At 35.0% G+C, this 16,371-nt stretch overlaps 1 protein-coding gene across 1 annotated transcript; it reads left to right on the top strand.

The window, feature by feature from the left end:
* The first annotated feature begins 659 nt into the window (after window positions 1-659).
* Window positions 660-11,389, top strand: INPP5E (Inositol-3-phosphate synthase). The gene is made up of 7 exons (XM_022059471.2): window positions 660-2,118; window positions 3,066-3,183; window positions 4,424-4,646; window positions 5,444-5,662; window positions 6,904-7,065; window positions 7,908-8,196; window positions 9,030-11,389. The coding sequence occupies exons 1-7, from the start codon at window positions 1,064-1,066 to the stop codon at window positions 9,142-9,144; spliced, it is 2,181 nt and encodes a 726-aa protein (XP_021915163.2). The 5' UTR covers window positions 660-1,063; the 3' UTR covers window positions 9,145-11,389.
* The last annotated feature ends 4,982 nt before the right edge of the window (window positions 11,390-16,371 follow it).

The raw sequence follows: 16,371 nt of genomic DNA, 5'->3' as shown, positions 1-16,371 counted from the left end.
AGAAATGTTTGTAGGTCGGGATACTCTACATTTGTAAGCCGCCTTGGTCGCGCGTGCGTGTTTGTTTGTGTGTGTGTGTATGTATGTATGTGTATATATATATATATATATATATATATATATATATATATATATATATGTGTGTGTGTGTGTGTGTGTGTGTGGAAAAAAAAGTCATGGACAGTAAGCAGAGTTATCATTAACTACCACAGTATAGTTGGTATTCAATTGAAAATGAATAATACCTCTATTTCCCCACACAACTCAGATTATAATCTCTTAATATGCCTCTAATGCACTGACTATCAAAAGTACTTTACATCAACAGCTCTGTAAACCAGCAATAAATTATGTTAAAAATGAACATTTTAATCAATACAAGTTATTGAAGTCCTTAGTCAACTTATTATTAGCCAGGACATAAAAATTAAGTTCGTTCTACATCAGCTATATGCATACGAACCATTAAAAACCTACTTATTGATCCCTCTGCCACCGAGCGATGGAAATATATTAAAACATCTTTCATCATAGTGTTGGAGGGACATTTTGATTTTGAGTTCGAAGGCATGCAGGCAGAGGAAGTTAATATTTTTGTGAGCAGGCAGACAAAAGAATTAAGTTGTTAAATTTAATGGTAAACATCCACAACAATTGTTTATTTGGGCAAGTGTTGCTTAATCTGCATTTTAGAACATGATATACCCACCTTTCGCATACGAATCCTCCCCTTCCACAAGCGAACGGGTATTCAGCGTGGTCAACCCTCAGGAATTTAATGTCCCGTGAAACGAGTATAATGGCGCCTTGCTGGGTAGTACTTCATGGTGATGCTGTCAAAAAAATAGTAATAGAATTTAATTTATTTCCGTACGCTTAGTTTCTTGGTTTTAGAAACTAGTACTGCTTATACTTCTGCGTTGTAGCATCTTCACTATAATTAAATATAAAAATTAGTAAATAAATTTATAGGTTATTTCAGATTGTTTTAAGGTTATATAATATTTTTGCTACATCAGTGTAAAATGCTTGTTACTGTTATATTAATAAGTAGAATCTGAAGATGGAAATGTCCGATGAAGATGTAATAGATGTCCAGGATCACTGTTCAAAGCTAAAACCAAAGAAGAAGTCATTGTGTAGCTTAATGCAAAAGAAGACCAAGGTTGGTTGCCTTTCAGCTGAATCAGAAGAATTGAGCTTGCAAGATAATATTCAGAGTAACTTGTCCATAACACAGAAAGATAAGAAAGATGATTCTAGTACCATTGTATCACCAGTTAAGAAAAACAGTAGCACAGCTAAATCAGAAGACAGTCAAAACAAAGATGGTTCAAGGGAAGAACAAGAGATTCGTCGCTTGGGATCACCAAGAGATTTTAGCAATAGTACTAAATTGTCCCTCTGTTGTGCTATGACAGAGAGTTCTAGATCTTTGAATCATCAACATAGTTCTAATTACCATCGCAGTAATAATACAGAGAGGAGCAATCAGAATGATCAAAGTATACCAGCAGCTGCATTTTGTGATACAGAAGACATGAACATAAAAATGCAAAATGTAGGTAAAGCCTCATCTGTTGATGAGAGAACATTGTCTGCTGCTTGTTCAAGGGAAGTAGGCACTGAATCACATCAGCAGGAGATTTGTTCTCGAAGTGTGCCTGTTTCGAGACAGCCTTCCCTGAGAATATCACACTCTCCTTCACCAAGTGAAGTATCTTCATGTGAGTCAACTCCCCCAATGCAGACACCATCACAAGCTCAACTTCGGAGTCGTTTGCTATCGCATCGCCGCTCAGCTGACAACCTCCTACTTTCCTCGTCTTCTTACCCTTCACCTTCTCTTCGTCACTCGTCTCCTGACTCTAGCCAAAGTGCTCCAGATCCCATTCGAGGCTACAAGAAGAGGTCATCTTCTCATGATACCATGTTGCCTCCACATCGGAATGGAAAGGATGGGAGGGTGTCTGTACCTTTCAGAGGCAGCCATGGGAACCTTGGTTCTGAGAATGGTGCTATTTGTGGCATTGTTGCATCCATGGATAGCTTGGCTCGGCACTCTCTGCTTGCTGCACAAGTTCTACATCTCATTCCCACAACAAAGGCCAGAAATAGGTATAAATACTTTTGTATCCGCCCTGACAGAACCAATAAAACAGAATTTTATGAATGCAGCTATATAAATGTATAATTAGATCTTTCACATCCATGGTATTGATCATATTCATACAAGTATTTTGGATTTAGTTTTCTCATTTTCTTCATTCAGTTGATTGCTATCATATTGCATTATGTAACATTATACGACAAAATCTCTTCCCAGTATATTCTTCTATATTAAAAATGATGCATTCCTTAGGTGCAAACAGTGGATTTCATGTACCAGTATTTTTCACAATGATTCTTATGCTTCTGTTGCGTCTTCTTCATAGAGAGCATGTTCTTTTCATTTGGAGTGTGAATAAGAGGACTACATGCCCTGTCCAGGGAGAACCCCTCCTCTCTATTAATGTTGTTAGAATGAAGCTTGATCTGTGTTGCTTCCCTGATAATCCTATCCATGTGTCTGGGTTTCTTGACCAAGATACTGTTGTCATGTAAGACGTTTTGATGGCTCTGGTTGATACTATGTTCAGCCATGGCTGAATTCTTCACATGATAGAGCCAGATTTGGTGATTGTGCTCCTTCACCATGCTTTCAATAGTATGGCCAGTTTATCCAATGAAAACTGTCCTCAACTTGTAGAGTATGCTGTATACACCCAGTGTTCTAAAGGCTGGATAAGATGGAAATTTTCCTTTGCAGAAGCCCTACTGTTGTGAGGTATTTAGATATTACCCTGCTAATAAGATTGTAGAGGGTTTCAATGGAGGGCAGGAAGGCTATTGAAGAAGGATCCTCACTAGGTAATTTAAATTTTTGAGGAGGATAGATTCATCATACTTTCTGGCTACCTCAGAATGTCAAACCAACTGTGTATCCTACTCTGTAATCCGTGGTTCATTATAGTGGTCAGTTGTGTCCAGCAGAAATACATATATAGATGAACTATTGATTTCAGGAATTTTCTGCATGGTCGCATTGCTGTTACATCTCTGTTAGGTTTAGAAGAACTGGAACGGACTCTTCCACAGCGAGAACTACGGATCTTTGTGGGTACTTGGAATATGAATGGTCAGGTTTGTGGCAGAACATTACAGATAACATCAGTTTCTCTTTATTATATTTATCTGATTATGTATATATTCGTAAAATGTGAAATGTTATTCCAAATTATGAATTTTTGCAAACAGTTTTTGTGATTTCATTTAAGCCCATTGTTTGTCAGTCTGAAAAGAAGTCATGACTGCTGAAAGAGATATGGAATGAAATTCCAGTCCATTTCAAAGACTAGTATTAAGTAATAGAATATGCAAGTTTTGTTCAGAAGGTCAATTTGTTGCTTAATAATAATAACTCTAAGAGTGTTTTTATGATTCTTTTATACTGGACTTAAAATCCTGCTACTTGCGAGGATCAGAGGTGGGTGGAACTGGCTTTAGATCTTTTGCAGTGGCAGGCAGTATTAGCAGTGTTGAACTTTTGGGTTCAACTATCAGAGAAGTAGTAATTTTATGGAGGTATACTTTAATGTCAATAAAAAGTGTAGTGCCTTAAATAACATAAGAAATATTGTAACTTACTAATGCAAAAGTTAAAAGACTTGAGCAATATAACCCTTATTCTGGACTGTGTTTGCTCTCATCTCTCTCTTTTTATGGGGGAGGGGGGGAGGCATACACTGTTTTTGGCAGTTTTGGTAGGGATAGCCACTAAAGAACTGTGCTTTTGGTGTTGGTCCATTTAATCATGTTTGCATCCAGGCCTCAATACTAATGTTTTGTGTAGGGTTTTCATCACCCTCACTTCCCACATTAGACTTATGCATTTGGTCTATCCTCATTCAGGTAAAAGCATTTAAGGCTACATTAATTAGATGACTCACTGTTTCATGTAGTGATGTACTTCTGTTGGGAAAAAGCAGTACCTCATGCATACACACATTTATTTTGATCACATCCATCAAGTAAAGGGTTTTTCTGAAAAGACATGTCAGTTTTAATTGTGTAAAATTACCTAACTATATACAAAACATAACTGTATTTGGTGTCTCTGATTTCAGTAGTTTTGGGAGAACGTGCAGTTGTACAAAAATTTTTATGTTTGCTGTAAATGGTGCTGGATGATGATGGTGTACATATTGAAAATGTTTTACATGATTATAAATCTCCCATGACTACTGAACTCAGAGACACCAAATACAGTGATGTTTATTATGTAGTTAGGTAATTATAAGCAATTAAAACTGAAACATCTTTTTATAAAGACCCTGTACACTTGTGGAGGATGAAAATTAATTATCATACTTCTTATTGACAGACTCCACCACCACAGCTTAATGACTTTATGTTGCCTGATGACCTAGAACATGTGCCAGATGTAATTGCTGTTGGCACTCAGGAGAGCTTCTCAGAACGATTTGAGTGGGAGGTGAGCATCCAGGAGACAGTGGGCCCATCACACCTGCTTCTGCACTCAGCCACTCTGGGAACAATTCATCTAGCTATCTTCATTCGCAGGGACCTGCTCTGGTTCTGTTCAGGTTAGCTATCTTTGACCTCTACAAACAGCAAACTCAAACATTTTACCATAGAGAAAAGACAGTTTCCCTCAGTCTAGATAATCACTGAAAGTGTGGTTATGTTTTGTGTGTGTGAGCACATGCACTTACATATTCAGGAAAGTGATAAGTCGTACCATGGAATATATTCTTTCAACACTCTTGCCCACATGTAATGAAGGTTGCTACATAAGTAATAGTTGTGGACTGTTAAAAGGAAAATATAAATGAGCCACATGAGCATAAATCAGAAGGGAAGAGACCCCTTACTAATAAAATACTTGACATGAATTTTGTAATTGTCTTTCTCATCTGTAGTGGCAACATGAATGTTGAAAATTTCTTCTTTTGTTTGCAAAAGTGAAATGAATGAATTATGAAAAAAATACAAATAGCCTTAATTGTGAACTTTATAGAATGATGCAGAATATGCCTTAACACTGAAAGTATGATCACTGACAGGATTTCAAACAAAAGAAGACTCCTGTATCAGGTAGGCCATCTATGTCAGTTCAGTATAGCATAAGGATAATGTTAACACTGATAAGTAACAAATGCATGAAGAAGTTGAGAGGTCTCTGTTCATGGAGGATAGATGTGAAGTATACTGTATAAGCAGTTCTGTACAGCTGACAAAGGAGTGGTCTTTCAATTTAGCAGTAAGGCAGGGGCCAACAGCTCATCACTGTGAACAACTATGTTACAAATATTGGTAAACAGCCTTCATATCCTTGCATTGTGTTGTTACATTATAGTTACATTTACGTTGTGTTGTGCAGTGGCTGAAGATTCAAGCTTCAGTGTAAGACCTGGAACTGCCTTCAAGACCAAAGGTGCAGTAGCTATTGGATTCATGGTTTTTGGCACATCCTACCTATTTATCACTGCACATCTCACTGCTCATCTTGATAAAGTGAAAGAAAGGATTCAGGATGTCAGGAGGATTGTTCGATCTCTTGACTTACCTAAGCAGCTGCCTGTCCGTCACAAGAGCAAGGGTATGGTTCCTTATATTTTGTAATTGTTGATTTTAAATACAATATGTAAGGTCTTCTATTCAAGTAAAAAGACTGACTGTGGATCTTATTATTGTATATAGCCTTAAACTCAGTTTTTACCACCATAGTTGCCAGGCAGTCTTCCTGTTTTTGTATATATATATATCTGTTTGAAGACTTTCATGAAAACCACTTTTACAATGAGATATTAGGATGCTGAGTAGTTTGATAGTTGGTTACTGACATTTTGGAGAAACACCAGTAACCACCTACAAGACTATGTAATTTCACATTGAGAAAGAATAAAATAAATGTATTTTTGTATTATATGAGAATGGAGTATAGAATTAAAAATTATAGGATTCTTCATTTTTGCGGCAGGGCAGTGTGAAAGCATAAATCATGTCTCTTTAGTGATTTTTTTTTTCCTGCAGTCCTGTGCCCTGCTGAAGCAGTTCTGATACTTTTCTTTTGGGATGTTGTTCACTTTCTGTGTCATATTTTGAATGGCTTCTGACACTTCCTGAAATTTGTTTCACTTTTGAGATTGATCTAAGGGAGCCACATTATGAAGAGAGATAGATAACACTAGTTTCAAATTGTATCTAGTTGTGGGATTTGTTGCTATGAGGTGTTGAGCCTTCAACTTGTAGTCCCATGCCACCATAGTGTCAGTTATATAGTTCTATCTTATACATTGGAAATGATGTCCTTATACTCTCAGGCAATCATGGGTTGAAATGGTTTCGGCCCTTTCATGGAATAGATTAATACAAGTATCCAAGAGAGATATGAACTTGAGGTAATTTGAAGAAGGATGAAGGAACACTTAAGAATCTTTAGTAGAAGAATACCATGGTATTATGATGATTACAGAATTGTAGGAGAACTAAAATGTTTTAAAAAAATAACCAGTTCAAGAGGAATCATTATAACGATTATGAATAAATTCCTGAATGATCTATTCCAGGAGTCCTGTTCCACAGATATTTATTTGGCTTTTTGAACAGTCTGAAGTATGCAATTCAAATTTGAGATTTGATTCATTTTTACAAAAAGGATGTGTTACATTCCAGTTTTGGTTAGTGGCCCTGTGCAAGTTCCTTCATTTGTTGCAGATGAATATAAATTAAATTAACCGTACAGAAAAAGGAATACTTATGCAATAGAGCAGGAGTCCAAGGATTCCTGAGGGAAGATAAATTCCAAATGTTTCATTAATGTTGCCCATTTTTTTGTAGATGTGACACAGAATTTTGACTGTGTATTCTGGTGTGGTGACCTTAACTTCCGGTTATTACAACCTCGAGATGAAGTGGTTCAGTGGGTAGCAGAGCAGAGATTTCCTGTGCCTCATCCTCTTACTCTTCAGAGTGACCAATTGCGTAACAGCCGCATTGAAGGTAGACAGGAACAAATAAAAGCTAACAGTACTTGCTAGCTGTTTCCTTGAGTTATTGTGTTATGTTAACCCAGTGGTGGCTCAAGTAAGATAAGTGGTGGAGATAATTTGAATCTGTGGCCCAGTTATCTCTCTTCTATTATGCACTTTTTATTGCTGGTTCTAAAGTATGATTAAATTTAATTAATAATGCAGTTAATTTCTAATTATTTATTAAAAAATTAATTATATACAAGCTAGAACAGTCATTTAACACATTTTATACAAATCAAATATATTTCAGGCCAGGCTGTAGTTGACCTGGGCTGGTCCAGGGCGGCCCCCTGGTGTTTCTATAGTGTTAGAGTGTTGCCTTGGCACTTATTTTAAAAATAGTGATGTGGAAAATTGTCCTGTAGAACCATAACTGATATACAAATAATTTGCCACTTCATCGATAGTCATCTTTCTGTTGTCAAGAATCAGCTTGTAGACTTATTCAGTGTTCCCTGTAGTTATGGATTTGGACCTGTGCCCTGATTGTTCTTTATTGTTGGAACTTGTTCAGCTAATTTTAAACATGCCAGGTCCACTCGTATGTGCTTCACTGTGGCAAAACACTGTCACCATTCTCTACTGATAGTCTGCAGTAGGCCATTCTCACGTCTTTCTGCATTCTGTCCAATTCATCACTCACAGTTATCCCACAGTTTGATGCAGTATAATGTAGTCAGGTGAAAAAGTGTTGTTAAATAAACTAATAGTCAGTTAATAATAATCATAGTAAATTAGGTTTGTAAAACTACAGAAACACAAAATAATAGCAGTTAGATTACAAAATTCTGAAATGAATACTGTTTCCAGGCTCAATATTCCGGGACTTTGAAGAAGGTCCTATCACTTTTCCACCTACTTATAAATATGATCCTGGGACCCAGCGGTTTGACACCTCGCATAAGCAACGTGCCCCTGCCTATACTGACCGCATACTATTCAAGTCAAAGGGTTTATCCCATCGCCGTGATTTGTCTGGCAGTACCAGCGTGGGGCTTCTAGAATGTCTAATGTATACATCTGTACCCTCCATATGCACATCAGACCATAAGCCTGTGTGGGGCCTGTATCGCAGTACTGTGCGTCCGGGAGTAGACACGTGGGTACCTTATGAGCTTTTTAATATAAAAATTTGCTAGTTAGGAATCATTTAAGAAAGACTTCTTCCTGTATTTAAACATTCATATTGCTGTTGTTTTGTTTTAATATATTGAAAAAATGAAAATTGCAGAATTTGCCTAGAAGTTTATGTAGAGTACTTGACAACAAATCACCTTTCCTTTAAGTCACTTATGTCAACCGTATGGATTTCAAGATTTGCAGCTTCTTTGGAATTTTTAAGTGACAAAAATCATTGTGCTGAAAGTAAATGTCATTCATGTTCACCCACAGGTAAATTACCAATTGGACTGAAGCTTAGTAGTAATTTTAAAAATTTATTTTAGAGTAGCTTTAATTTTTTAATCTGTTGTAGCAACGTATTCAATATGCTGGTCCAGTAGTTCTCAACTAACACTTTTATGAGTAGAAAAGATACCATTGTTACTTTACTGTACAGAAAAATGTTACAGCCATATCAGTGAACCTGTATTCCATTGCCATAAACAGAAAATCTGTCATGGCTGCATTCAGTTTTAAATAACATTGTGTATGCTCCAGCACATATACAAGGCACTTTAATCATTGGATGTGGAAAAATCATGAGGTACTGGGCTTACCTGCTGTACAAAAAAGAGAAAAAGGAGAAGAAACAGCATGATTTGATTTAGATATTACATTTAAAACTGGTTGCATATGACGGTTTTGTTTTGATATATATATGTACCAAAGAACTGCTGTGCTGATCCATATTGAATATGAATTCATACTTCAAAGGATTAAATAGTTCTTACATTTTTAAGTCAAATATATTCTTGTTATGGTATGATGCAGAATTCCGCTCGCAGCTGGTCTCTTCAACCGTGAAGTATATCTTGAAGGCATTAGACGGCGAGCAGCTGCAATGGACAAACGGAAAGGAAAATCAACCATTTGTTCTATTCAGTGAAAATGATCTTGCACACCAGTACTGTGCAGTCAACTTCTTCTAAATAAATATGAAGGGTAAATTTAGGAGCTGAAGGATATGTTTTAAGTAGTTGTTAAACTATGACATAGGTGCCTGCTTGTTTGTATTCCCATGATTTTAGTTACCTGTGTTAGCAATTTTGCCATAGGTAAATGTGATCAATATTAAAGAGTTTTTCTTTTTTCCACTGATCCCTTACATTGGTAAAGTGTAAATTGTTATTTCATGAGTTCATTATATTTTCAGAGCCTGATTTATGATGGGAAAGAAATTTTGAAATTTTCTGCTGATATGTGCTAAATTAAAGTACAGTAAAATTTCTGTTTTCATATCTCATCATCATGTGCATATGTAAAGTTGAAATTTACCATGTCACATCTTTTTATTTGCAGGAACTTCTTCCACGTTATTTATACATATAGCATCACTATTGGGTAACTTCTCCATTTTTATGGCTTTTTAAATTGATATCACAATGAAAACAAACCCTACTAAATGTTTCAACTTGTAATACAATGTACCATGATATTACATTTGCAGCTGTATGTACTTATAACTTTGGTGATGACTTTCCTTGAAAATAATGGTGCCACATTGTCAGCTGTGATGTTGGTCGTTCTGTTTCTTGCATGAAGGTAGGCCTCACTTCAAATGTCCTGAGATGGTAATTCTTCACTGTAAATTTTGAAGTTGACCACTATGTTAAATTATATTGATATTTAAAGTTCTGCACAAGTAAAACTTGAAATTATTTTTTGGTTAAATGCTAATTCAAGGCACATGAAACTAAAGTAATTGGACCGTATTTATATGGAAGTGTGGTAGGACTGCATAGGTCATATCTTTCAAGGTAACACATGAGAGATATTATGTTGCTGAAGTCTATGCTCCTGTTGTGAACCAGGCTTTAAAAGGTGTGTTTTACCAAAAGACACAAAATAATAAGTAGTTTAACGTAGGCCTACTCTTAACATTTTTCTTGCCATAAGCATTGTAGTAAATGGTATTTGCAGCATGAGTTTGAAATGTCCTTTTTTGTGTGTGTTTCTTGGGTAATATTCAATTAAAGTGGTTAATAAATGTAAAGATTCAGCAGACATAAAATGAGAAAAGCAGTCAAAATATTACATTATATGAACTCTCTCAGTGGTCACTGGTAAATGAGATTGTCATAATGATATGTTGCACATATGGCCAGATTTACTTTCCAACATTGTTGTGCTACTCTAGTATTTATGAAAAGTTCAAAAGTGACATATTTTATATATAAGATCCTTTTATATAATTGTAGGTTTAATTGACTCATGATACTTTAGGTATATATTTATAATGAGATGGGAATTTTGTCAATGTGATACTGCAATAATTTTCCACAAACTGTTATTGTATTGTGTAGGGCTGCCAATGCTCTTTGTGATTACTCTTGTAAATCTAATATTTTCTTACTGATAAAGGCTTGTATGATTTGATTATATTACTTTGTTACCAGACACACATCACAAAGAACAGGTAACTTAATGTGGGAAAGTCCTATGTTATTACATGCTGACATGCAAGACTTTTTTTTCTCTATTTAACTTTTTCAAATTTGGGTGCTTATTATAATGGGCAAATATGATAAAACGTGGACATAGTTCATACGTTTAGTTCTGGAACCAATAGTCCCTTTTGTACTTGGAAACATCAAATGTTATTTAAAGAAATTTATAATGCATTGAAAGTGCATTTCTGTAAAATTGCATCAGATTTATAACTTGTAGTGATTTGTTGTTGTTTTATAATTATTATTTGGATTTTCTAGATTCCTGTATGGAGAATCCATGTCACTAACATCAAGTTATTGCCATGTGTTAGGATTGACAATCCTGAACATAAATGTTTCCTTTAACTAACCTGGATGCTTTTCTTAAATGTCTGCATTACCACAAGAAACAATGTAATTTAAATTTCTGCAAGTATTTTGTAGATTCTTATTTTGCTGAATTTTTCCATTTGCACCCATTGTTCAAAATGTGTATCCCAAGTCAGTCTCCTTCTGTTGTGCCATTCCATACAGTGCAAGTACTGACTTTGAATTTCTTTGATGTAATAATCTTGTCACAAACTTGTGTATATGTAGGAATTATATAACTTCATATATATAGTGTTCATATTTTGTTCCTTGTAAATATTTATTGTAGTAGCTGAGTGTTTTCATCCACGAGAAAATAAAATGTTGGCAGTGTTTTCGTTCATTAATAGTAGTGTAGTAAGTAAGAATTGTACCATAAAGATGTATGAGGGAGTGAAGGTATAATTCACATATTCATAATCTCTGAACTAGATGGAGGATCAGCTTTATGCTGTGGCCACTTTATCTCCATGAAAGTGCCTGAATTATTCATAGGATAGGAGTCAAGGTGGATCCCAGAGCCAGTCTGGATGCAGTAAAGAAGAAGAACATTGTTGTTGATAATCTAGCTCACCCAGCCCATAATGACAGAGCTATCCCAGTTTACATATTACTACAGTTGAATCCTTTATTTGTAAATAGCAGTACAATGGAGTCCCTTCCAATGAGTCCAAATGGTACTGAATAAGTGTTGGCAATATTAGTACGAGTTCCCATAGACGCTTGAAAGGATTTTATGTCGTGTGATGTTAAATGAGAACATTTCCAAGGATAAAGGAATGCAGGTTCATTCTCCTACTATTAAAAATTATTGTATCTGTACACAAGCAGATATACATAAAAGTTCTGAATAGAAAGTTCAATCATATCATCTGTTTGTCATTATCGGTGCTTGCAGTCAGGGTGGGAAACCATGTAGCATCTTTTTTGAAGGATGTGAAACAATTTCCTTTTAATTTCTCATTAGAATTAATGAATAAATATTATATGCAATACTGCACCTGTACTTATTTAATGACAAATTTAAACATTAAGAGTCATGAGACATAATTTAGACTATTACATATTATTATTTATGTAAAAATAAATATAATATCCACACTTACATAAAATTATCATGTGTTATAGTAGCACCTTGAATTCTTTGTAATAAGAGTATATGCAAATAATTTCAATTTAGTTTGCTTATAAAATGTTATTGATAATCTGTTAATGTCACAGTTCATCTACATTCCTCAGGTTTAATTATATGAAGATTGATTCGATTTAAATTTTCATATAAGCAATATTTCTTAACGATACTTACATAAGGCAAACTGTATTACAGCACTCATCAACAATTACTTTTGACCCAGCTGCCAGTTAAAAATAATTTGCCTCAAACAATGTGATGTAAATTTGTATAACATTTTCCCAGATTGTGGGACATTGATGTAAGTCTAAAGATGGGTAATGACATTTATGAAGAGTATTATTTTTAGACTCCCAACCATTTCTGAAGACCTGTGACAAAGATGAACTGTGTCATTATGAATAGACGAATAACTATATATCTCGCACAGCACTACCTTATTGTTATTTTTATTATTATACTGTTTTAAGGTATCAAGAATCAGTCAGTTTTGAACATAAATTACAATTCTTATTAAAGTCTGTAATCTGCTTTGTGAAGGTAGAGAGACTGAAGTGTAGCAGGAAATTAACTGAGAAGATGTGTGAGACATGTTTTCTTATCATGCCTTGCGTATGACACCCCTGTCTGTGACGTAACTACTGTACTTTTTACTACTACCTATTGCCTTATTATAAGAACATTTGAGCCTGGCTGTGACATTGATTTTATTAAGAACCCTCTTAAGGACTGGTTTCACTAAAACTTGTAATTTTAAAACAAAACTTTGGTATATTTATCATATTTAACAAAGAACTGCCCACAACTGAACTTTTGTATTAAAGTTATAGATTTTATAGTACAGATGATGACGTTCCAATAAGGTTTATCTGCAAACAGTGCCTTTCACACCCATGCTTGAGAAAGTTATAATAAAATCATGAATATACTTCAGTGGCAGTTAATGGTCTGGAAAGTTTTTCCTCTGAACATTATGAGAATATGTGAATCATCTTCCTTTTTATTCAGTCAAATTTATTTTTGGAAATATGTCTTAAGTAGTCTTATTCTGTAGATGATTTCAGAGCCTGCCATTCCATGCCATGCCAAGTGGTGCAATATATGACATCATGAAGATTTCTGTCTTCTGGGTTGTTGCGCTGTGTAGTCTGGTAGATGTTTACCAACGTTTCGGAGGTCATACTGCCTCCGTCATCAGAGTATGAAGATATCTGTCTTCTGGGTTGTTGCGCTGTGTAGTCTGGTAGATGTTACCCAACGTTTCAGAGGTCATACTGCCTCCATCATCAGGACGATAAGTATGAAGATTTCTGTCTTCTGGGTTGTTGCACAGTGTAGTCTGGTAGATGTTTAGCAACGTTTCTGAGGTCATACTGCCTCCGTCATCAGGGCGATTCATCGTTGGTAAACATTGACCAGACTACGCAGCGCAACAACCCAGAAGTCAGAAATATTCATACTCACCGCTGTGAAAACCTCAAATCTTATATGTGACATTATCTTACTGATTTCTTCATATTACATCCTGTGGCATTCTGCATCATTACATATATTCTCATTGTATATTTTCAGTCATTAAGAAACTACTGAAAATTGTGGCAGTGCCATTAAAACTTGGACTATTGATTCAGAAGGTAGTTATAACAGTAAAAATGTTGTAGAAACAATAGCTTGTTTTAATCTCTCTAAAAAATAAAGGTTGAAAAATGTATATTTGACTTGAAAGAACAATTACAAGACAGAAGATGTTGTTTATCATGGACAAAGATAGTTTGTGGTTATGATCCATTGAAGGGTGGTAAATAAGACTAGATGAGTAACTCTAACTTCTCTAGAATGATTCTGCTGATTTCAGTTTGTTTTATTTAGTTAACCATATCAAATTTTGGTTCCTAAAACCATTGTTATCTTTATCAATTTGTATGAGAACATCATTCAAACAATGCAAACTTCATCTGCTGTGCAAAAGTATATTATAATTTAGCAATGCTACAATCATAATTATGATCAAAAAGTATTAGTGAAAACAGTCCAATTTTTTTTTAAATTAAGTAATCTATTTATTACTGTGTTTTTGTATGTTGTACATTAGTCTACATGTATCTATTCAGTATTAGTGCTCTATTTTACCGTGTTACTGTCTGTTGTTTTGCCATGAATGTAGTACATTGTCTTCAGAGTTTCTGAAATGCTTTTGTTCACTATATTTTGTACATGTCTTTATTCTGTGATAATTGTTACATGCACTCATCTAAAACTAATGCAATAATATACTTAATATTGCCTTCCAGAATTGTCTTAGCATACTTGAAGCTTGATTTTAAGGAGAATCTAACAACAATCCCATGCTCTGATACAAAAATCAGAATTAGGTCCACCACAATATAACAGACCCTCCCAACATCCTTTCTGATATTCAATGTTTTCCTGGTTGCTTGGCCACTTTTCTTGCCAGTTGTGCAAAAGCTGATATTGAATACAAATTCCTGCAATGAAAACGAATTTTTGTCGTAAATACGTCTATACGGAAGGATCATTCGGCAAAACAGCGTTAGGAAAATGTATAAGATCCATACCAACAATGTGTAAATATGGACCGACAATGGTCAGCTGCGTGCATAACAATGCTTTACTCCTTCACCTAAGAAACTAGTTGTTATGTCATCTGTTTACTCGGCATTGTTGTGTTTCATTACTGCCGTCAACAATCCGCTTTCGTTATTGTGGAAAAAGTTGAGCTGTGAATCGCTTGTAGAAGAAGTGCGTCGCGGACTAGGTAATTTTGTGCTGTTAAAAACGTTTTATAATATCGCAATTACTTATCTTATATAAGAATTATTAAGAAATCTGTGATACTGCCCTCAACTCTCTCCATTTTAGTTTTGATTAAATTGGTCATTGCGGGTGGACATCGTGGTCTTTACAATTGAACAAAGTTTGATGTAAGGGATTCCTATTTATTATTATTGTTCATCACATTAAGCGTTAAGCGCCCGCCTTTCGAAAACCGTAAGAGATGGATCTGGAGATATCGTACGAAATACTTATTACCTCTGGAGCTTTCCATATCTGTTTTCAGATTTTACATATCACAAATGGTTTAGGTTCTACAAACATTTATTTATACAAATAAAGGCGCAATACAATACCCATTATATTGGCAGGAGATTTTAACATTGATTTAAAGGAGGAAAATCAAAGCTTTGTCACATTTATGGAGGAAACGTTTGGCTTAATGTTGATATCAAATCCTCAATATAGTACTCTTAGATCAAAATCTTGTATAGATATGGTGTTTGCACGAAATGTTGATACTCTAAATTGTACAAATTTTATAACATATTTCAGCTACCACAGACCCATCTTAAGCGTAACTAATTCAAGTTAAATAAGGAATGTCTTAATCAAACTATTTACTCAATTGTAAAGCATGTATAAAGGGAATATTTAGAATAAAGCTAATATATAAACTTCCTTTCATTGTATTTATTGCCTAAATATAATTTAAATACAAAGGCGTATTCACGTCAGATTCTCCGGAACCGTGGTTCCACTGTCAATTTTCTTTCAAGTTTACACAATCTCAGCTGTCCAAAATGCTTATGAATACTGAGCTTTTCTACCTATGATAAATGATCCAGTACATATTAGTTAAGGAATTTTCGATTGATTGATTTAGATTAATGTTTGTACTTCTTAAAGGAACTGCTGAGAAACCTTTCCTGATATGTAGGAGTGCAGTGAAACTGGTTTTAACTAGTTCACATTGTCATTTTTAAAAGTGGAGTTTCTTTGCAGTATCAGGGATAAAATTGATATTTCATTTTCTTACACTGGTAAGTATGAAGATGACTGTCTTCTAGGATATTATACCATTTATTCTGGTAAAAGTAAAGTAATGCTGTCCCACTATACGCCATGCAAGTGCTTGGGGGAAGAGGTAGTATAGCTCATAATTTGAAATGTCAGCAGTGCTACTTCTATCATTGGGCATTACCCTGATGACTGAGGCAGTAAGTGCATCTGAAACCTTGGTTGGTGTCTACCAGACTGCATGGTATATTGTATCGAAGACAATCTTCTTCAAGTTTGTAAAATGATCTTTAGCGGTGAAGGGTGGGTTAAGTAAATTTGATGAAAGTTAACGTTGTTACCGACTGATGGCCAGATTGTTTTTTTAGTA

The sequence above is a fragment of the Zootermopsis nevadensis genome, unplaced genomic scaffold (genome assembly GCF_977971745.1).
Source record: "Zootermopsis nevadensis isolate Lab colony 2312 unplaced genomic scaffold, Znev_1.0 Znev_ptg000003l, whole genome shotgun sequence".
Taxonomy (NCBI): Eukaryota; Metazoa; Arthropoda; class Insecta; order Blattodea; family Termopsidae; genus Zootermopsis; species Zootermopsis nevadensis.
Note: the sequence above shows the minus strand (reverse complement) of the source record. Positions and strands in the feature narration are given on the sequence as shown.